Below are 22,456 nucleotides of genomic sequence, written 5' to 3'. Positions count from 1 at the left end.
TGTCAATCAGTACATTGCAATTTGCACATTTGCAAACACAGCGGGAGTTTTAGGCAAAAGAGTTTATCATGAGCTGTAAAGAAGCACTCAGATATTAAGCAAGGAAAAAGCTCTGGCACCATTAAATAGAGTGCTAATGTAACACAATCATTCTTTCTCTAATCCTCCCCTCTTGGTTCACAGGATGAGGCCAACAAATCAGGACTAAAGACCAAAAGGCCAAAAGGCAAGAAGACAAAGTGAATTTCAGAAGAAAAATGAAGAACTTTTTTCAAGCACACGTTCAGTATTTGATGTCGAATTCAACGAAAAGCTCGTTTTTAGAAAGAGATGTGAGATGTGTCTTAGAAGACAAATGGTTTCTAGCAATTTAGTTTTCATTCAAGGTCATAAAATATCATCTGGGATTTCAAAATGACGTCTCAGATGACTGCTTTAACTCTGGAATGTATATTTTTATATTTAGTTTAAGAAGCCTCGAAATAAAATGTGTACAGTTCACATTTCATTAAAACAAATTATGGGGATTTGTGTAATGATCATGACTTTGAATGTACCCCACATGTGAAGATTGTTGATCCACGTCTGAAGAATACGCCAGTATTTTTAAATCCTCGAATTACTAATTTTTTTTCTTTTCTGCATGCACTCCCAGTATTTTTAAAATTGTAATGCTCCATCATGATGGAGATACAGTAACGAGGTTGTCCCTGCAAGCCTTAATTCATTTCCCTGTTGAATCTGCATCTCAATAGCGATCTTTCACAAATCATTTCATCGTTTCCAAGAAATGCGATCATACATCACTGCTTAATAAAATGGAGTTTACTGAATTGCAACACAGTCCACATCCATTTTCTCCAGTGCATTTGGCACACACTTCTAGCCTGTTAAATAGACATCCTTTTCACATTTTGAATGTCTTTCAGAGCATTTACCACTCATTCCCTCCTGTGAGATTTTGTCTCACCTCACCTTTTGGTGTCACTCGATCTCTGGAAAGACATTCTGCATATTAATGCTTTGAAGTGGGTTTTAAGCACCAAAGGACCACTATCTAAATATATCCAAGTGTAGCCCAGATGAAAAATATCATACTTATTCTCTTTATATTAACTGTCCACATCAACAAGCGTCGTATTTCCTATGACCATTGAATGCACCTCTCAGTTCACCCCACGTGAGGGCACCTAGCTCAGCAACCAATCAGAGCCTACCCAGGCCGCATTGACCCTGTCAGCCAGGAAGTGAGGTGGAGGTGCATGGTGTCCCGGGTTTTTCTTATCTCAGCAAGAGGAGTGGAGGCATCTGCTACTCAAACCGAGAAATCCACGGACAAAAGAGAGGAAAACTCAGGATTGAGAGGAAGGAAAGCCAGCCTACTTACCTGCTGGAAGTCCGGAGTCGAGTGGCTGGATGAAAGAGAGAGGCAACGTCGGCTAAACACTCACCTTTCATCCGGAGAGCTGCTGCAATTCCAACGCCAGTGTGTGTTGGGCTTTTGTGAAACAGAGCAACGGTCAGGTTTTTTGGAGAGGACGGAAAAGTCCAAGGACCAGGACGATATTCTGGTTGTGATAGATGGCGAGCCAACCACTTTGAGGACGATCTACCCCAAAGAAGATACACACCACACACTCATACATTCCAGTTACATTCACAAGGACCTTTGAAGTTGGCTATCGCCAGCTTAACTCTAAATTCTTAAAGGGCCCCAACGAGTACTTTTATTTTGTTGAGTGTGCACACTATTTATTTTATTTTATACTTTATCTGTACAAATTGGACAAATACCTGTTATACTTTGTAACAATACAAGAGTGGCTACTCAAAAGTTAACATTGTGTCCAGGTCATTATTGCTGCTCAATACTTTGGCTCCATACGAACTTGGTGTCTTCTGATTCTGGCCAGGGTCTTATTACGAGCCCAAGTAATTATTGCGCTGTAATTCACCTTTATACCTTAAAGTTGGTTACAGAAGTGGCGAGCCAGCCAGGAGCCAATTGATTTGAGCATCAATATTGAGGCAATGACCAGCATGGATTTCATACAAAAGTCTGGTGTCAAAATACCTAATGCGGTTGTTGTCGCTGGGATAACACAGGTATCTGAGAAAGATGAACAGGTCATTGACTTTCTGAAACAGTATGGTAAAATCACAAGAGTCCTTTTTGTTGATGATTCACTGTCCAACTTCTACCAAAACCTGATCGTAGAATACTCTAGCAGTTCAGCCTTAGAAGGTTTAGAACCTCGTTTACCATACACATACACAGCACAAGCTGATCCCAGCGTTGTCTATGAAATTAAAACACTCAGTAGCATGTACACTACCACGGTTGGGAGTAATGTTACAAAAACCTACTTGGCGGAACTCAAGGAACTAGCCAAGCTGAGTGGCAAAGACTACGGTGAGGTGCTGAAGGAGATGATGTGTCAGATTGGGGAGGATGTTGAAGCCATGCGACCTACCACTGAAGAACCTTCTCCCACGTATGTCGAGACCACTGTTGTATCTCCGCCCGCTTCTAAAGAGCGACAGTGTCACACCTCACATTCAGATGTTACACCAAGTGATACTGGTGCCACTGATGATGTTCCCCTCACTAATGGAAGGAGAGCAGCGTCCCTCTCAGTAAGTGACTTGAACCCACCTGACATTCAGAAGGTTGTGGTAGAGCATATCGTACGAAGGCAAGATGTTGTCCCACTCATCCAGTCCCAGGTGAGACTCCGTTCCTTCTCCGGTAAGGTTCCCAGACCTAACAATGAAACTGATTATGACACATGGCGCACACAAATTGAACTGCTCCAAAATGATCCCAGCATGTCCCCCCTGCAAATATCCAGAAAGATCCATGAGAGCCTGCTCCCACCAGCAGCTGATATAGTTAAGAGTTTGCGGCCTGAGTCACCACCTGTGACTTATTTGCAGCTTCTAGATTCAGCCTTTGGCACTGTAGAAGATGGTGAGGAACTTTTCGCTCAATTCCTGAACACCCTTCAAGATCCAGGTGAGAAGTCATCCACTTACCTTCACCGGCTACAGCTAGCATTAAACAGAGCCACGAAGAGGGGGGGAGTCGCATGTGAAGAAGTGGACAAACATCTACTTAAACAGTTCTGCAGGGGATGTTGGGACAACGACCTACTCAGCGCCCTGCAACTTGAGCAAAAGAAGAGCAGCCCACCCCAATTCTCAGACCTGTTGTTAATGATTCGCTCTGAGGAAGATCGACAGCAAGCAAAAACTAACCGTATGAGAAAACACATTGGCACCACAAAGCAGAGAACTCAGTTACAGTTCCAGGGTGCACATGTTTGTGAACCAGAGGAGAAACATGGGAGTAGCATTGCTGCTATTGAGGATCTGCGAAAGCAGGTGGCGAGTCTGCAAAGTCAACTAACTACATTCATGTCACAGAAAAAAACAAAGTTTGCAAACAGCAAGGACCCTGCAGGGAAGCCGCAGAGTAAGATGTCAAAGCCACATGGTGTAGATGGACGTATGCAAAGACAGACTTCAAAGAGGCAAAGGGGCAGACCCAAGCCCTGGTATTGTTTCAACTGCGGTGAAGATGGACATATCGCTCCATGCTGTGTTGACCCCGCTAACCCCAACCTAGTAGCAGAAAAAAAGAAGCAGTTGGAGGAGAAACAATGCCAGTGGGAAGCGCGAGATTGTACAGATTCACCTTTAAACATCTAACAGTTCCTGTTGTGGGACAAACAGGAGCTGAGGAGAGTCAACAACGTCCCTCAGACGTAAACAATGGTGACAAAATCACAGCTGAGGTTAACAAAGTAAGTACCCCAGCAAAGACTGTCAAAGCACAAACATGTTCTGGCTTAAACCATTCAGAGCAGAACCAATCTTTCCAACTCCCTAAACAGTTGATTGGTACCAGAAGTACAGCTCAAGTGACTGTGAGAGGTGAAGAAGTCAACTGTCTTCTTGACTCAGGCTCCCAAGTTACCACTGTTCCTGAGTCATTTTACCAGCAGCACCTTTCAGAGCAAAAGATCAAGCCACAACATGACCTCTTAGAAGTGGAAGGTGCTAATGGCCAGCTAGTGCCTTACTTTGGCTATATAGAAATGACCATAACTTTTCCAAAGGACTTTATAGGTGTTCCAGTAGATGTAAACACACTTGCTTTAATCGTCCCTGACACTTCACAATCCCTCATGCTCATAGGCACAAACACCCTAGATGTACTGTTCGACATCTACTCAGAGACTGACTTAGCCAATCGTCAACCCCTCCCACATGGCTACAAAGTAGTCTTCAAAATCATTGAGTTGAGACGGAAGCAGACAAGTGACACCCATCAGGGGGTAGTGAAGCTACTTGGCAAGATGCCTCAAGTCATTCCAGCTGGTTCAACTGTAGTGGTGGAGGGAGTCGCCCTTGGCGAGGGCCTTCAGGATGAAAAATCAGTTGTAATTGAGTACCCATCATCGTCCCCCTTGCCCGGTGGCCTGCTACTTAAAGCCGGTCTGGTGGACTTTCCCCAGCGGCGGCCCCACAAGTTGCCAGTTGTTATAAGCAACGAGTCTGACCACGACATTGTCATCCCTGCCAAGTGTACTATTGCCGAGGTTAGTGCTTATCAGACCATCCTATTAAAGGAACACAACAAGACCAAACAGTCAGAACTATCCCAGAGAACTCCAGAGACTCCGTCTTTCCAAGAGCCCACCATAACCTTCAATTTTGGTGACTCCCCAGTTCCATTGGAATGGAAACAGCGCATCACTCAGCAGCTCAGCGGCATGCCTGAGGTGTTTGCACAGCACGACCTGGATTTTGGCCGGACGGACCAGGTGCGACATCATATAAAACTTTCGGATGGCACGCCTTTCAAACTACGTGCCCGGCCAATCCACCCACGGGACATTGAGGCTGTCCGGAAGCACATTCAGGAACTCCTTGATGCAGGAGTTATTAGAGAGTCAGAGTCCCCATTTGCGTCACCCATAGTGGTAGTCCGGAAAAAGAACGGCCAAGTCCGGTTGTGCATCGATTATAGGCGTCTAAACCTTCAGACTATAAAAGATGCGTACAGCCTTCCGAAGCTAGAGGACACATTCTCAGCCCTCAATGGTTCACAGTGGTTCTCTGTTCTTGATCTAAAATCAGGGTACTACCAGATCGAGGTCGAAGAAGCAGACAAACCGAAGACGGCCTTTGTGTGCCCTCTCGGCTTCTGGGAGTTCAACAGAATGCCTCAGGGTGTAACGAACGCCCCCAGCACGTTCCAGCGGTTAATGGAGCGGTGCATGGGGGATATGCATTTGAAGGATGCATTGGTCTTTCTTGATGACGTGATAGTATTCTCCCGAACCCTTGAGGAACACGAAGAAAGACTCATGAAAGTGCTCACTCGTCTAAAAGAGTTTGGGTTAAAGCTGTCACCAGAGAAATGTGTCTTCTTCCAGACTTCAGTCCGTTATCTGGGACATGTGGTCTCCAGAAATGGAGTTCGGACTGACCCTGAGAAGATTTCGGCCCTTAAAACATGGCCTGTCCCACAGACCCTGCGAGAGTTAAAGTCGTTCCTTGGTTTTGCTGGGTATTATAGAAGGTTCGTTAAGGGGTATTCCAGCATTGTGAAACCTCTCCACAACTTAACTTCAGGGTACCCACCTAGCCACAAGAAATCAAAAGTAAACGCAAGACAAAGTGCACATCAGTACCATGACCCAAAAGACCCTCTCGGAGGTCGCTGGACGCCAGCTTGCCAGGAAGCCTTCGAGTCAGTCATCCAAAGTCTCACCACTGCCCCTGTACTTGCCTTCGCTGACCCCCAGAAACCCTATATACTGCACACCGACGCCAGTACCACCGGGCTTGGTGCTGTATTGTATCAGGAGCAAGAGGGACAACTTAGAGTCATAGGCTATGCAAGTAGAGGGCTGTCACGGAGCGAAAATCGCTATCCAGCGCACAAGTTGGAGTTTCTGGCGCTCAAGTGGTCAGTTACAGAAAAGTTCAGCGACTATCTCTACGGCAACCACTTCACTGTTGTAACGGATAGTAATCCGCTGACTTACATTCTGACTTCAGCAAAACTTGACGCAACTAGCTATAGGTGGCTAGCAGCACTGTCCACATTCTCTTTCAAACTCCTCTATCGTCCAGGGAAGCAGAATGGAGATGCGGATGGATTATCACGCAGACCACACGGAGGGCTAGCGGACGACCTGAAATCACAAAAAGAGATTGAACGCATACAACAGTTCACTCAAGATCACCTTTGTGATCCAGACAACATCAATGCTGTAAATCAGTCTGTGGTGAAAGCAATCTGTGAGAGGCAGTTCACCTACAGCGTCAGTCCTGACAATGAAAGAGAGGCAGATGCAGATTGTGTTGCCTTGGTGGAGGTGCTTGCTGTGTCTCCTAGTGCTGTACCTGATAGCTATGGGCAAGAGGAACAGTTTGGAGGTCTGCCAACCATTCCCCATCTAACTGAGGCAGAGCTGGCAGACGAGCAAAGAGCCGATCAGTGTATAAAGCATGTTATTTCTCAGATCGAATATGGGGACACACCACCTCCAACCGTGCGCACACAGTTCCCTGAGCTTCCACTGCTCCTCCGAGAGCTTAACCGTCTTGAGCTCCGCAACAATGTCTTGTACCGGCGACGCCAAGAGGGGTCCCAGAAAACCTACCAGCTTGTACTTCCAGCTGAGCTTCGCAACACAGTTCTCACCAGCCTGCATGACCATATGGGTCACATGGGAGTCGACCGTACACTGGACCTTGTAAGGTCAAGATTTTATTGGCCAAGGATGGCTTTGGACGTGGAAAGGAAAGTGAAGACGTGTGGCAGGTGCGTGCGGAGGAAGGCACGGCCTGAAAGAGCGGCCCCCTTGGTCAACATTAATACGACACGACCTCTTGAACTCTTGTGCATGGACTTCTTGTCCCTGGAAGCTGACAGGAGTGGAACCAAAGATATATTGGTGATCACGGACCACTTCACTAAATTTGCAGTTGCTATCCCAACACCTAATCAAAAGGCCCGCACAGTGGCAAGGTGTCTGTGGGAGAACTTTATGGTACACTATGGCATCCCAGAAAAATTGCATAGTGACCAGGGTCCAGATTTCGAGTCCCGCACAATCAAGGAGCTCTGTCAGGTGGCTGGTATCCACAAGGTGAGGACAACCCCATACCATCCTAGGGGCAATCCTGTGGAACGATTTAATCGTACCTTGCTTGATATGTTGGGAACTCTCCGTGATCAAGATAAGTCCTGTTGGCGTGACCATGTAAGACCCCTGGTCCACGCTTATAACTGCACCAGGAATGAAGTGACTGGTTTCTCCCCGTACGAACTGATGTTCGGACGCCAACCTCGGTTGCCAGTTGACCTTGCATTCAACCTGCCAGTGCAAGAGGAACAACACTCATCTCACTCTGAATATGTGCAAAAACTCAAGTCACGTCTCAAAGAAAGCTACAAGTTAGCTATGGACAAGGCTGCAAAGATGGCTCACAAGAACAAAATGAGGTTTGACAGACATGTAACTGCATCAGACTTGGAAGCTGGAGATCGGGTATTGGTCAGGAATGTCCGTATCCGGGGCAAACATAAGATTTCAGACAAGTGGGAACACACTGTGCATGTAGTGGTGAGAAGGGCAGGCAACCTCCCAGTATATACAGTTAAGCCTGAAAACAAAGATGGTCCCCTAAGAACACTACACCGGGATCTGTTGCTACCATGTGGCTACCTACCTGTGGAGGAAAGCAGTGAGCATGTACAGAAGCCAGTGTCACGCAGGCCAAGAACCCGTGCAAATCCAGCGCTAGAGGAAGAGAACTCCTCAGACGAAGAAGATGATTTGCTCATTCCTGTTTGGTTGAGTTCCCCTGTCCACACAGTGAGTGAGAGTCCTGTAAATGTTCCTGATATTGACAACCCACCTGTTTTTGACAGCCAATCTGATTTTGGCAACATACCTGATATGCCTAACAGTACTACAGATGATACTGAGTACTTATCTACCAATGGAGTCACACCGACCGAACAAGTGGATGAAATAACCTTAACTGAAACTGACTCACCTGTTGATGACCCAGACGTCCAAGAAAGGCAACTTCCATTTCAGGAGGCTGGCACCAGAGGTGCGAATTCTGAGGAGAGAGTGGAGGAGATAGTCCCAGTGGATACAAGGGAAAACATGGATACAAATGATTCTGTAAGGAGATCTGAGAGAAACCGTCGTCCGCCACGACGGCTTGACTATACGGAGCTAGGCAATCCTCTGATCACTGCAGCAAAATCATTCTTGCAAGGACTGTCTTCAGCTTGGGCCGATGTCATCAGTGATGGTGAAGAGCCTGCTTCGCCCTCTTCCTTGACCCGTCAAATAATCATCATTTAACTGTCTACCATGCACAGGGACGTGCATGAGTTCAGGAGGGGAGGGTGTAGCCCAGATGAAAAATATCATACTTATTCTCTTTATATTAACTGTCCACATCAACAAGCGTCGTATTTCCTATGACCATTGAATGCACCTCTCAGTTCACCCCACGTGAGGGCACCTAGCTCAGCAACCAATCAGAGCCTACCCAGGCCGCATTGACCCTGTCAGCCAGGAAGTGAGGTGGAGGTGCATGGTGTCCCGGGTTTTTCTTATCTCAGCAAGAGGAGTGGAGGCATCTGCTACTCAAACCGAGAAATCCACGGACAAAAGAGAGGAAAACTCAGGATTGAGAGGAAGGAAAGCCAGCCTACTTACCTGCTGGAAGTCCGGAGTCGAGTGGCTGGATGAAAGAGAGAGGCAACGTCGGCTAAACACTCACCTTTCATCCGGAGAGCTGCTGCAATTCCAACGCCAGTGTGTGTTGGGCTTTTGTGAAACAGAGCAACGGTCAGGTTTTTTGGAGAGGACGGAAAAGTCCAAGGACCAGGACGATATTCTGGTTGTGATAGATGGCGAGCCAACCACTTTGAGGACGATCTACCCCAAAGAAGATACACACCACACACTCATACATTCCAGTTACATTCACAAGGACCTTTGAAGTTGGCTATCGCCAGCTTAACTCTAAATTCTTAAAGGGCCCCAACGAGTACTTTTATTTTGTTGAGTGTGCACACTATTTATTTTATTTTATACTTTATCTGTACAAATTGGACAAATACCTGTTATACTTTGTAACAATACAAGAGTGGCTACTCAAAAGTTAACATTGTGTCCAGGTCATTATTGCTGCTCAATACTTTGGCTCCATACGAACTTGGTGTCTTCTGATTCTGGCCAGGGTCTTATTACGAGCCCAAGTAATTATTGCGCTGTAATTCACCTTTATACCTTAAAGTTGGTTACACAAGTCTCATACAGGCACTTTTTAATTTGGTTCCACCAGCAGAACCTGACTATTATGATGCAAAAAATGTTTTATCTGCGCTCATTATCTTCAGAAAATATAACTGATAGCATACAAATGTAGAGAGATATTTTGATTGAATGAAAGCGCAAATGATAACACATTTTAGAAAAATTTCCTCCAAGTCTGTTTACAAAGCCGCCTGCTCATTTCAGCCATTAGAAATAATTACAGCTAATTCACTTAGCAGAGTTGTTTCTCCCTGACAAGCTGTCATCACGCTGAACCCAATCATCTCAGCCCTTAATCATGTTTTTCAGGGGCTTGCAAAGAACTCAATTTCATACTCAAGGCTGAGGAGAATAATTAGAGCGCTTGGTTTCAAATTTCATCTGCACAGTCCGTACCGATACTGCCACGCAAGCCTGTTAGGTCATTGTTTCAGTAACTGCCCAAGAACATTCAGTGCAGATCATATATTTTTGCACACTGTCACGTTATGTTTCAAGCTGAGGTTGTATAATGAATCTGGTTTATCTGAAGTGGTCAGACAAAAGTATTCACCATTGAGGAATTGCAGCCATTTTTGGTACATTTTAGGTCTGGGGTATTTCTTTATGAACTTAGCTTGGCAAAAGATTTGAAGTGGAGTATTTGGAAGCTGTGAACATACAACAGACAGATGAGCTCAAAGGAATCCATCACAGAAAGAGATAACAGGAACATTTGGATTGGCAATTTGGTAAATTTGTAGAAACCCTGTACAATGTCTATCAAAGTGACAACCACTCTCCAAATGAAAAGCAATACCATTGCTCACAAGAAGAATTGCAGATATTTTATCACAAGGTGCCAAAGAGTCATCATCTTAGAGAATAGGAAAGACAGATTAGAGTTAAATAAAACGCATCTTAAAATAAAAGGTAAAGCTGTCAGAGCAGGGCATGCTTGACATCAAATTGCACTGGGTCAGTAGTGTTTACTGATGATGTGCCAGAAGCGGCGAGAAATCTGAAGAGCTATAATTTTTGCTCTCTTCAGCAAAACTGTCTTGACTGCACGTCATAGTAGCAAATGCAGTAAAAAGAGAGAAAATCCATTGTTTGGTGATGCCTTTAGCTTCCAGACGGTAAGCAATCAATGTCAAGGGTCCTTAACTGGGAAAGGTTTAGGAATAAACACTTTGTTATTATGCTCATTTGTCTTATTGCACCTAAGCTCCTGAAAACACAAGATTGTATAAATATGGAGTTCCTTATGAGTTAATGCTGTATTTTTGTTCAACACCTGTTGCTGAGATGAGAGTCGGTGTTTTAACCCCATATTCATCATATAACTGTAACTTGAACATGTTTTTACAGCCAAAAACCATTAATTTCATAAATGATGAAAAATATATGTGGACTTAGCACCACTCGTTCGATTTAGGTGTAAGACAAAGTTTGTCACCCCAGAGTTCTCAGTAGTTTTAAAAAAATGATGATTATTGACTAAATCAAATTGTTAAATATATATATATATATATTTTAAAAAAGCTCATAAAAGTTTCATATAAAGTTTCAAATTCCTCATTTTTTAATGACAGATGTTGCAAAAAACTTAAAGACACCCTGAAAACTTTTCACTGATGATGTGCAGATGTAGCCTACAACCAGAGATGGGCAGTGACGCGTTACTTGTAACGCGTTACTGTAATCTGATTACTTTTTTCAAGTAACGAGTAAAGTAAGGGATTACTATCGCAAAAACGGTAATTAGATTACCGTTACTTTCCCGTAGGAACGCTGCGTTACTGCATTACTAAAACCGTGATTTTTTGCGAGAATGTCTCACGACAGTGACGTAAGCGAGTGCGCCGTTAGTGACAACAGCTGTGTGTAGATCAACAATGGATCACATATCGATTGTGGGAGAGAGTATGAGCGTGCAGCGTTTAAAGCGTGGAAGTACTGACCTTACTTTGAGTTTGATTCCATAAAAAGTGACAAAAACATTAGTGTCCATCGTGCGTGGGAAGAAAACTTCTTTTTACAGCGAAAAAAACCCTAAACTTCCAAGCAAGCACCAAGTGCACAACGACGCAATGGGAAATTCACAGAGAAACTCGCGGATTCTTCAACTGACCACGGCACACCTGCACCAGGGTAAACCTCCGCCTACCGTAGTCCTGCTTTACAGGTGAAAATAGAGCAACAGGACCGCTGAGTCTTTGACTTTATTTCCTGCTGTGTTTTACTTGCATCTATTTGAAAGAGTGAGTGTAAACACAAAAAATATTTTATTTTATGTGCTGGAATGTGTAGAAAATAGGTTTAAATGTTAAACTAATTTATTCAAGTCAGAGAATGTTGCATATAATTAAATTTTTGCTTGATGCATAAAGTTAAAAGATTAAAACTGATAAAACAAGTTAAAAAAAGAGACTTTTCCATTTGATTACATTTTGTATGATGGATTATGTAGAAAAAGTAGAATAGGGCTGAAAGACCTATCGCTTTATCACCTCTTCAGGTTGTAAATCGTGTTTTTAAAAAGTAACTAAGTAATTAATTACTTTTGAAAATAAGTAATCAGTAAAGTAACGGGATAACTTTTTTGTGGAAGTAATCAGTAATTAGTTACTGATTACTTTTTTCAAGTAACTTGACCAACACTGCCTACAACTCATATTTTCTGATGGGTCTGGTTTTCACATAGCAAACAGTCTTAGGCTCATAAAATGGACAGTCTTCTTCTTCTTCTTTCTTTCTTTCTTTCTTTCTTTCTTTCTTTCTTTCTTTCTTTTTTTTTTAATTTTTACTACTTTTTTTTTTCTTTTTTACTAAAATGACCAAGAGGTATGGCAGTCATGATAAGAGCTGGTCAATTTCCTTAAATTAAAAGCGCTTCAATTTCGCTTTTTCCTTATCTTAATAAACATAAGACAAATTTCCTGTACAAGAAAGGGAGATAATGCCATCCTATAATTCTTTGGCAGCTTTGTCATAATTTTTTTGTTACTGGCAGGATATTCTTAAATAAATCAATCTCCATGTCTTTTCTCTAATGCCACGGCATTTGTTACTGAGGTTAAGTAATGGTGTATAGCAAAAGATGCAGGATGTTAATTTTTCTTTAGGCTTTCCAACCTTACTTCAAGAGTATCACATATATTATTAAAGAGAAAAAGGATCACAAACTCAGAGTAATGACATTATCCAATAAAAACAAATGCACTTATAAAAACAAGAGTGATTATTTGATAACAGAAGATATTGTTTTCCCCCTTTATGTGATATTTTGGGACTCGTTAAGAACAATCTCATCCCCAGTATCAGAAGGCTGACAGCTCATTTCAGAAAACAAACGGATTTTTCCGTTTGTGCCCGTATTTGTGTTCTGATATTAGTCTGGGTACCCTGTGTTTAATAAGAGGGGCTATTTGCATAGCTAAGTCAGTAGTAATTTTAGATAATTACGTAATTTCTTCGCGAAATAAAGGGATGGGAGGGATAATATGGTAATTCACACTGGACATTGGCCTCTGAGTCACGGAACTTGTTGCTTTGTGTAAATATCTGCTGGCTGGCTTATTGCGATATCCTGTTGCATAAAGCTCAGATCGTTTCATCTCAGCCTGCTTCATGCGCCTGGAGCACTTCAGCTTTTGATTGCAGACATGAGCCTTTGATCAGCTGTTGGGTGGGCAAAAAAAAGCAAATCGTCCAAAATAGCAAACATCGTCTGAAAAAGGCCGGAATTTGTTTTGTTTTCAAAATAAAAGTTTAAGAATTCGTCACATCTGTTGGAAAACATACAAGAAGGACGTTTTATAGAGAATTTTATATTTTAATCCGACAGCCAACAATAATATTGTTATGTCTTAAAGGGGGTGTTAAACGGGGCAATTGTTTTAAATGCCTTGTTATTTAGGTTGCTCATTAAGCTGCATGCTGGCTGTCATTTTTATATTTTCTGCCGACGGCAGAACATCAAATGTAACTTGTCACATTAAATGTGCATCTTGAAAACAGATTTAGAAAACACCGATGCGCCTTGTTCGTCTTGAAACCTTACAGGACTGGTTTTATTTTGAAAAACATCCGGATTAAGTACTTTATCTCACATCTGGTCAGTACTGACGTTGTTAACAAAACCAACGGTGCGCTCCGCAGTATCAGCACATCCAGCATCAGCTGAGATTGTAGATGACAGAGTCCAGAAAGGAGAGAGGACCCAGAGGAACAATAATCATTATTAGTATTACTATTACAGAGTGTTCTTAACTCGTGTCTGTAGCTCGGAGACTTATTCTAGTGTTTTAAGAAATGGAAGATTTGGGAAAAGTCTTCAACGATTCACAGGTCTTCGTGTTTAACTTGTCTTCATGAAGTGGAGCGGGACGTTTAGGCGCGTTTTTGGACTTCTCCGGTGTTTCTGTGCGTGCGATGAAAAAACCCTACAATGATTTTGGCAGTCAATTAATTATGGGCGCGCACATCCTGGAGTCCAACTCCAGCGGCAACTTGACGCCTGCGGTGTCGGAAGCTGGGGCTGTCCTGCCGGGCTACCTGGTGGTGATCTTATCGGTACTTATGGTGACTCTGGTTGTCGTTGTTGTGGCAGGGAACGCACTGGTCATCATGGCTTTTATTGTGGACAAAACCCTGAGAAATCAAAGCAACTACTTCTTTTTGAACCTTGCTATATCCGATTTTCTAGTGGGTAAGTTCTCCTTCTTTGTCACTTTATCCGTTCGTGTTGTCTGAGTCCATTCTTATGAATGAAACCCTTTTTTTGCGCGCGCCCCAAGCACATTGTAATTTTCCCACACTGTAATTAGCGTCTAACTATTGATTAGCGGCGAGTTCATGATGACCTTTACAACCCTTTTGCGTTATTCACATGTTAAATTACAACGGACTACTCCGCGTAATTGTGGCATGCCTCCGTTTTATTGAAGAGCACTCACGTCCCTCTTATAGTGAAAGCTCCTCTTATCTACAGCTTTAGTTAAATTATACCCTTGTCATTAATGAAAGAGACATATTAGATTGTTCTTGTTCGTACAATGTCACAGGTTTCCTGGAACTGCGTCTTTTCGCTAATTTTCTGCCGCATGTAATGCATCTTACACCCAGAAACTGTGAAGGTATGGGAAAGTGTGAATATTGATGCTGGTGAATCACCAATGTGATGTGTGTTTTTTTTTTTTTTTGTGTGTGTGTGTGTGTGTGTGTGTGTGTGTGTGTGTGTGTGTGTGTGTGTGTGTGTGTGTGTGTGTGTGTGTGTGTTCCAGGTGCCTTTTGCATCCCGGTGTACATCCCCTATAACCTGACCGGCAGGTGGATGCTGGGCAAAGGGCTCTGCAAAGTGTGGCTGGTCATGGATTACCTCCTTTGCTCAGCCTCTGTCTTCAACATTGTCCTTATTAGTTATGATCGCTTCCTGTCAGTCACAAGAGCGGTAAGTACAGTCTGTGTGGTAATGAGGCGCTCATTACCACACACACATACACACACGCTCATCAAGTTCACATAGGCGACCACATTTAGGTCCAAAATGTGTTACTCCCTGAAATAGCTTGTAGTGTGCTTAGAATCATTTGTATTCACAGCTTCGTTCTTTCACCAGGGTATTGCTGTCAAGTGAGTGCTTTGTTCATCAGCTTAGCCAAAATATTATCAGTGCAAAAATTAGCCCTGGCTCAACAGTCAAATAAACTATATATTCCATCACACAGCTCAGTTTTCTCATCACTTTTCAGATTTATCCTGTGAAAACAGCTGCAGAATGTCTTCTCTGGATCTCCAGGGGGTTAATTAACAGTCAATATGTCACAGTGATGTCACTGGGGTCATCATGGTTTTGTGATTGGGTTTTTGTTTTTTTAGGTTTTTTTCAGGGGGTGTAAGTCAAGTCAAGTCAAGTCAAGTTTATTTATAGAGCACATTTAAAAACAACCAAGGCTGACCAAAGTGCTGTACAGTAAATACAGATAAAAATACAATAGAACACAATTTTGTAATAACACCTCGCTGATAAAAATAAAATAAAAATATATAAAACAAATAAATTAAACCTTTCTAAAAGCCAATGAAAAGAGGTGAGTTTTAAGAGCGGTTTTAAAAGTTTCTAGGCTTTTGGAGAGTCTGACGTGAGGAGGTAAACTGTTCCACAGTCTGGGTGCAGCCACAGCAAACGCCCTCTCTCCCTTTGTCTTTAATTTATACCTGGGAACATCTAAAAGCATCAGGTCGGCTGACCTCAAAGATCTCCTGGGGCGATAAGTACTAAGGAGTTCTGACAGGTAAGAAGGTGCAGTGCCATTTAAAACCTTAAAAGCCAGCAATAAGATTTTAAAATCAATCCTAAAGGCAACTGGGAGCCAGTGGAGAGAGCAGAGAACCGGAGTGATGTGGTCTCTTTTTTTTGAACCGGTCAACAGGCGAGCGGCAGCGTTCTGCACCAGTTGAAGGCGATGTAGACAGGAACGATCTAGGCCAGCATAGAGGGAATTGCAGTAGTCTAGCCGTGAAGTAATAAAAGCATGGACCACTCTTTCTAGATCGTTCCTGCAAAGGTAAGACTTGACTTTGGCTAAAATCCGCAAATGATAAAAAGATCCCTTAACTACAGAGCTAATTTGTTTATCAAGTTTAAAAGCATTGTCAAAAATAACACCAAGACTCTTAATGGAAGAAGTGCAATCGGAGGTTAGGGGTCCCAAAAAGTCAAGAGAGAAGTTGGGATCTTTAGGAAGCCCAAACACAATGACTTCAGTTTTGCTTTCATTAAGGTGTAAGAAGTTAAGAGTCATCCAAGTCTTAATGTCAGACAAGCAGGAGAGTAGCGGCTGCAAAGAAACATTGCAGTTCAACCTCAGAGGGAGGTAGATCTGAATATCATCGGCAAAGATGTGGAAGGACACATTATGTTTACGGAGCACATCGCCCAGAGGGAGCAAGTACAGAATAAACAACAGGGGGCCTAGTATGGACCCCTGAGGTACGCCACAGGTTAAAGGAGCTCTGGGAGATGACAGTTCACCAAGGTGAACAGAAAAACTCCTATTATTCAAATAGGACTGGAAAAACTTTAAGACAGTGCCCTTTAAACCGACACAATGTTGAAGGCGGGATAGCAGTATGTTGTGATCAACAGTGTCGAAGGCTGCTGTCAGGTCCAGGGTTGCTAAGACAGCAGCACAACCAGAGTCAACAGTTAAAAGCAAATCATTAAAAACTCTCAGAAGGGCGGTTTCTGTGCTATGCCGAGCTCTAAAACCAGACTGGAACTTCTCATAGAGATTGTTATTGTCAAGAAATAGCTGGAGCTGCGTGAGGGCGGCTCGTTCCAGTACTTTAGACAGAAAAGGGAGGTTGGAAATGGGCCTATAGTTAGAGAGTAGGGATGGATCTAGATTAGGCTTTTTAAGGAGAGGTTGAACAACAGCGTGCTTGAAGGGTGTTGGAAAACAACCAGAACTGAGGCAGGCATTGATCAGGACCAGAAGGAAAGGTCCGACTGAGTCCAGAACCTGCTTCAGAAGCCGAGAGGGGATAGCATCGGTGGAACAGTTGGTAGTCTTAACCTTGCAGACTATTTCATGCAGCTGAGAGAGAGAGATTGGTTCGAACTGATTAAAGGCAGAATGGCACAAAGACAAAACACAGGGATTGGAAGGTGAAGATGGAATGACAGACTGCAGGGAGGAAATCTTGTTTACAAAGAACTGTAAGAAGCAGGGTGAGTCAGAGATGTGTTAGCGTGCATGAGTAGGCACTAATGCTCAATCTTAAAGCTAGAAATAAAGGGAAAGTTCACCCTAAAATCAAATTTTTACAGCCTGTTGTGACAGTTACGTTGGTATGAGCCGCTCAGTTTTGGTGATAGTAGCTATACAGAATCTGCCTTCTGTTGGAAAACAATGGAACTAAATGTGTAATTAAAAATATTATTAAAAATCAGTGACCAAAAAACCCACAAACATTGTGAGCAGTTTTATTGTTAGCTAAACGAAGCCTTGTTTTGCTGCTCATCATATCATGTTGTGTTATATTCAAGTGAAGGCAGGCAACTCTATAGGGATATCATACCAGTCTAGATGAATACAGGCAACTAACTAGTGAACTGTTCCTTTAACTCTTTCTCAATTAAAGACAACACATAAAGATAACATTTGACGACTAAATGAAGAGATTTGATACTTCAGTATTTGTCATTAAAGTGTGGTTTGACGAATATTCGAACAGTTTCTGGATTTTTCAAACTCACTCACTTCTGATGCAAACACAGTCATTTTAATCTAAGCAGGCTTGAAATATGACAAAAACCTCTTAAGTATATTTCACTGTCTGCTGCTTTGATCTTTGATCATTCTTTTCAGTTTTTGGCAGTTTTTTCAGTTTTTCCCTACATTTTGTACAAGATGAGTAATTCTTCTGTTGCTCTAAAAGAGTCATTGACTTTAATCATGGGGGGGAAATAGCCAGTATTAGATATAAAAGCAAAAGAAATATTTGTAAAACCTAAATATTTCAATGTGAATATTTGTATCCTCTTGCAGTCTCTTATTTTTAATTTATTAAAACTGTTAACTTTCTGTCAACTGATACGAGATTTACAAAAAAGAAAATCTGGCTGATGATTGGTTCGACTGCCTATTGGTCAGTTTCTTCACATTCAGCCTGTAGGGTGCAGTATTTCTTTAATTTACAGTGGAAATAGGGAGTCTTGTGCTTTTGTAGTGAACACTTGAAACTGGGGCCATAATTATTTATGCGCATCTTGTATTGGATCTGTTTCACTACTGATTTTTTTTCCAGTTGCTATTGAACCACAGACATGCTGGCAGCTTCACTTGACATATATCCAGCTGTTGAATCTGCAGAGAGACATTCTGATTGTGTGAGAAAAAGAAAAGATTGAGAAAACAACAACAACACCAAAGGGGAGAGCAGCAGATAGAGAAGCCCTGCAAAATGATAGCATTTAGACCGAGAGGAGGTGAAGTGAAAATGGAGTGAAAGCAAAGAGAATAAGCGACGGTGAGGGAGGGGTAGATCGGGAGAAACCAGATGTCTCTTTCATACTAGTGTTGCATCAGTGAATGTGGCTGTCAGCCTGACATTCCCCTTCTCTCTTTGGCTTCGGAGACACACCGTGGTATAAAAACTCCATGAGTGGGTTTTATTTACAGCATCTCTCTCCTGCTCCAAAGCCGCACAATGCAACAAGGGGTTCATTTGGGGAAGATACTCTGAGCAGCTGTGGGTGTTTGAAATGTAACGTGCAGTGTTATTATGATGCAGAGTTTCTGTTCACGGCACATCACTGTGAGTCATACTTGTGCCTCTCTTTTGACACAGGTTAAATACAGAGCTCAGAGGAACATGACCCACCAGGCTGTTTTCAAGATGGTGGCGGTGTGGGTGCTGGCCTTCCTCCTTTACGGCCCTGCCATCATCTTCTGGGAAACGATCGTCGGCTACAGCATTGTCCCGGCCCACGAGTGCTATGCTGAGTTTTATTTCACCTGGTACTTCCTGCTGAGTGCGTCTACCTTTGAGTTCTTCACCCCGTTTGTGTCGGTGGCTTTTTTCAACCTCAGCATCTATCTCAACATCCATCGCAGGAATAAGAGTGGGGCTGCCTGTGCTGAAGACAATGCCAAGCCTCAGAAGAACAATGAGAAGCATAAAGATGGAGCCGGCTGGTCCGTGTTTTTTGTCAAGACTCGGAAGGTGATGTCAAGCGAGCCTGTTGTGATCTCTGCGGTCATCAAAGATGACGACATCTTGTCTCCCTCCTCCAGCGGGGAGCCTAACGCCAGTCAGATATTAATGCAGCGAGAGAAGTTCTCTCCGCACAGAAAAAACTCCAGGTTGTTTCAGCACACAGCCTCCTGCATGGTGCCTGGCCGTAGGACACCGGGATCTCGGCTTTCCAGAGACAAAAAGATTGCTAAATCTTTAGCCATTATAGTCTGCATTTTTGGGATATGCTGGGCTCCGTACACTCTACTGATGATTATCCGTGCCGCCTGTAGCGGTAAATGTGTGGCGAACTACTGGTACGAGATTACCTTCTGGCTTCTGTGGCTGAACTCTGCCATCAACCCGTTCTTGTACCCTGTGTGCCACAGCAGCTTTCGAAGGGCTTTCTCAAAGATACTATGCCCTAAAAGACAATCAGTTCAACCACAGATTGAAGTTCAGTCTTGTTAGATGAACTCAAATGAACTTGCATATTTTATGAATGGAGTAAATGTTGCTGAACACTGTAAAAAATCCATTTGATGTTCTTCTATAAAAAAAAAAAAAGGCCAGTTTTCAAAAATTAGGTAAATGTTTGCATTTAAATGAGGATTGTAACATACCTGACAGCAATACGATGACACAACACAGCTGAAAATAGCACAACATAATATTCTTATGGGCAGAACAATAGACTCTTGTAGTACCATTGGATAAATCTGCCCACGATTAAACCACCTCTCAAAGCCAGTTTCAGATTTTTCTAATGTTGTTCTTGTTCATTTTAAAACCTTCACACATTCCCTCTAAGAAGGCTGCAGAAGGCTGTGAAATGATGGCATATGCAGTCTTAAAGAAGGTAATTACCATAATTTAGTCTAAGATATCACACATATATGAGAACTACTGATCACCAGGTTGTTAAATTGTGTTCTGTCTGAATGGAAGCACGACGCAGACAGAAATGACATCTTCACCCAGCATCCAATTTCATAGCGGCCACCGTGAGAACATTTCAACTTCTATTTAGATGAAGCTGATGTGAAGCAAGAACTCAATGGTCTTTTGATGGTTTCAGAATATATCTGCACATGAAACCCTTTCATGTTACAGTTTCAAATATACAGCTGCAAGTTTGACTTTATGCTCATGCCCCTAAAAACTATACAATGCAAATCATGCAGCGATAGACTCACAAATGCAGAGTCCTCCATGTTTAAAGCAATAGAAAAGAAGACAAGAGTGTGCTTACTGACCAATGAGTGTACTTTTATCAAAGTAATTCTAAATATTTTATAGTTTTAATCTTATGGCAAGGAAATCTACCTGACATCTGTCAAAATGTTAAGAAAATGTCAAAGCAAAATGTGAAGCACAATGAAAAGAGAGCTGATTTAAAACTTATGTACAATAAGATCAATGTCAGGCCAGATGGCTGAGTTAATTATTTATTTCAAGGCTCGACTGGTTTACCTAAAGCTGTTTTCACACATGCAGTGCAGTCTTGAATTTTTGCCGAAAGGTACATGCAAGGATTTGCTTGTAAGACTCAGTGGAACATTAAACAGTTTTTCCTTGATGCAAAGCCTGCGTGATGTCTGACTGAGCTCATGTGCGAGCAGAAAAACGAATCGTCCAGCGAATTCATGATTCAGGGAATCATCGTGTTCTGCCTCCCTCTCGCTGAACCCAGACAGCTCGCCTGCCTTAACCAAACAAAGTATTTCCAGGAGTGAGAAAGAGTCTGACTGTCTCCTGTTGTGTTCTACAAAGGAGAAAGAACACTTTTGAATAATAATATGACCTGATTCTCCCAACATAGTGCAGACATGTGAAAACCGCATATTTGATTACTTTGTGTATTGGTTATGAATCTGTGCAGCTGTAAGTCAGATGAAAAAAATAAAATAAAATAAAAGAAGACTGCCAACAGGCTTTTTTCCACTGTATGTTATTGGTAAAATCTGGAGGAGTAGTTACATCTATAACCTACTTTGTTGTCAAGGGTTAGATGTGAACACTGCTTTTCTTCTGGTCTCTTACTGTTTTTCTTTTTTCCCCACATCAGCTTTGATATGAAACCTTTCTTTCATTCATCCAGAGTCTGTCTCTGGAGACAAAACATCCATCTCTCAGTTCCTGCAGCCCAAGTCACTCTTTTTATTTTTCAAAGAAAAGCCATCATCACTCCTGAGGGAAAAGTAAACTTTCTGGTGTCCAACTGAGACAACTTGTTCAGTCATGAGACTATTTTTCTCTTTTAATGGAGTCTTGCTATTTTGTCCACTCGGCACCTCTGTTTATTTCCTTCCATCTTTCTTCTTTTCTTTAATTCTCTCTGCTTTTTTCCTAAACAGGTCTGTAGAGTCAAACATATATTCCTTAACTAGTTGCTGAAAATTTCTGTCTGTCATTTGTTGAAATCAGTCACAATGAAGGTGCAACACCGAAAACCTTGCTGCAATTGCTTCGATTGCTAGCATATCACCATAGCCGACGGGGGTTTCCATGTAAAACATGGACTTACCTGCAACACTCACCAAATGCAAAAAAACTCCAGGCGACCAAGCCAATCTGCCAAAGACCACAGCAATTGGCATGGTTTTTGGTGTATTCAATTCAATTCAATTTTATTTATATAACGCCAAATCACAACAAAAGTCGCCTCAAGGCGCTTCATAGATACAGAGAAAAACCCAACAATCATATGACCGCCTATGAGCAAGCACTTTGGTGACAGTGGGAAGGAAAAACTCCCTTTTAACAGGAAGAAACCTCCGGCAGAACCAGGCTCAGGGAGGGGCGGGGCCATCTGCTGCTACCGGTTGGGGTGAGAGAAGGAAGACAGGATAAAAGACATGCTGTGGAAGAGAGACAGAGGTTAATAACAGATATGATTCAATGCAGAGAGGTCTATTAACACATAGTGAGTGAGAAAGGTGACTGGAAAGGAAAAACTCAATGCATCGTGGGAATCCCCGGCAGCCTACGTCTATTGCAGCATAACTAAGGGAGGATTCAGGGTCACCTGGTCCAGCCCTAACTATATGCTTTAGCAAAAAGGAAAGTTTTAAGCCTAATCTTGAAAGTAGAGATAGTGTCTGTCTCCCGAATCCAAACTGGAAGCTGGTTCCACAGAAGAGGGGCCTGAAAACTGAAGGCTCTCCCTCCCATTCTACTTTTAAATACTCTAGGAACAACAAGTAGGACCCTCTTTGCAATGGATTTCACCTGGCAACAGCCAGGAACCTCCAGAAACCACTTGCCAGCTGGTTGGGGAATGCTCATTTTTCCTTTACCACTGGGGGTTGCCAGATAGTGATGGCCACATTTTCCCCGACCAACTAGAGGTTGCCAGGGAATCA

The 22,456-nt window shown here is 42.6% G+C and overlaps 2 protein-coding genes across 2 annotated transcripts in view; both read left to right on the top strand.

Annotated features, from left to right (window-relative positions):
- The window catches only part of impact (impact RWD domain protein), a 28,159-nt gene extending 25,445 nt beyond the window's left edge, over nucleotides 1-2,714 (top strand). Inside the window, exon 11 of the mRNA XM_080878977.1 lies at nucleotides 184-2,714. Coding sequence (XP_080735103.1) covers nucleotides 184-243 — 60 coding nt within the window. The 3' untranslated portion in view covers nucleotides 244-2,714. The remainder of the gene's footprint in view (nucleotides 1-183) is intronic.
- A 10,896-nt stretch (nucleotides 2,715-13,610) lies between these two features.
- Nucleotides 13,611-20,958, top strand: LOC308393953 (histamine H3 receptor). Its single transcript, XM_080878028.1, has 3 exons — nucleotides 13,611-14,058; nucleotides 14,633-14,799; nucleotides 18,705-20,958. Exons 1-3 carry the CDS (start codon nucleotides 13,782-13,784, stop codon nucleotides 19,560-19,562), a joined length of 1,302 nt encoding a protein of 433 aa, XP_080734154.1. The 5' UTR covers nucleotides 13,611-13,781; the 3' UTR covers nucleotides 19,563-20,958.
- The last annotated feature ends 1,498 nt before the right edge of the window (nucleotides 20,959-22,456 follow it).

The sequence above is a fragment of the Rhamphochromis sp. 'chilingali' genome, assembly GCF_963969265.1.
Source record: "Rhamphochromis sp. 'chilingali' genome assembly, chromosome: 3".
NCBI classification, from domain to species: domain Eukaryota; kingdom Metazoa; phylum Chordata; class Actinopteri; order Cichliformes; family Cichlidae; genus Rhamphochromis; species Rhamphochromis sp. 'chilingali'.
The sequence above is the reverse complement of the archived record's forward strand: the minus strand, read 5'-3'. Positions and strand labels throughout refer to the sequence as shown.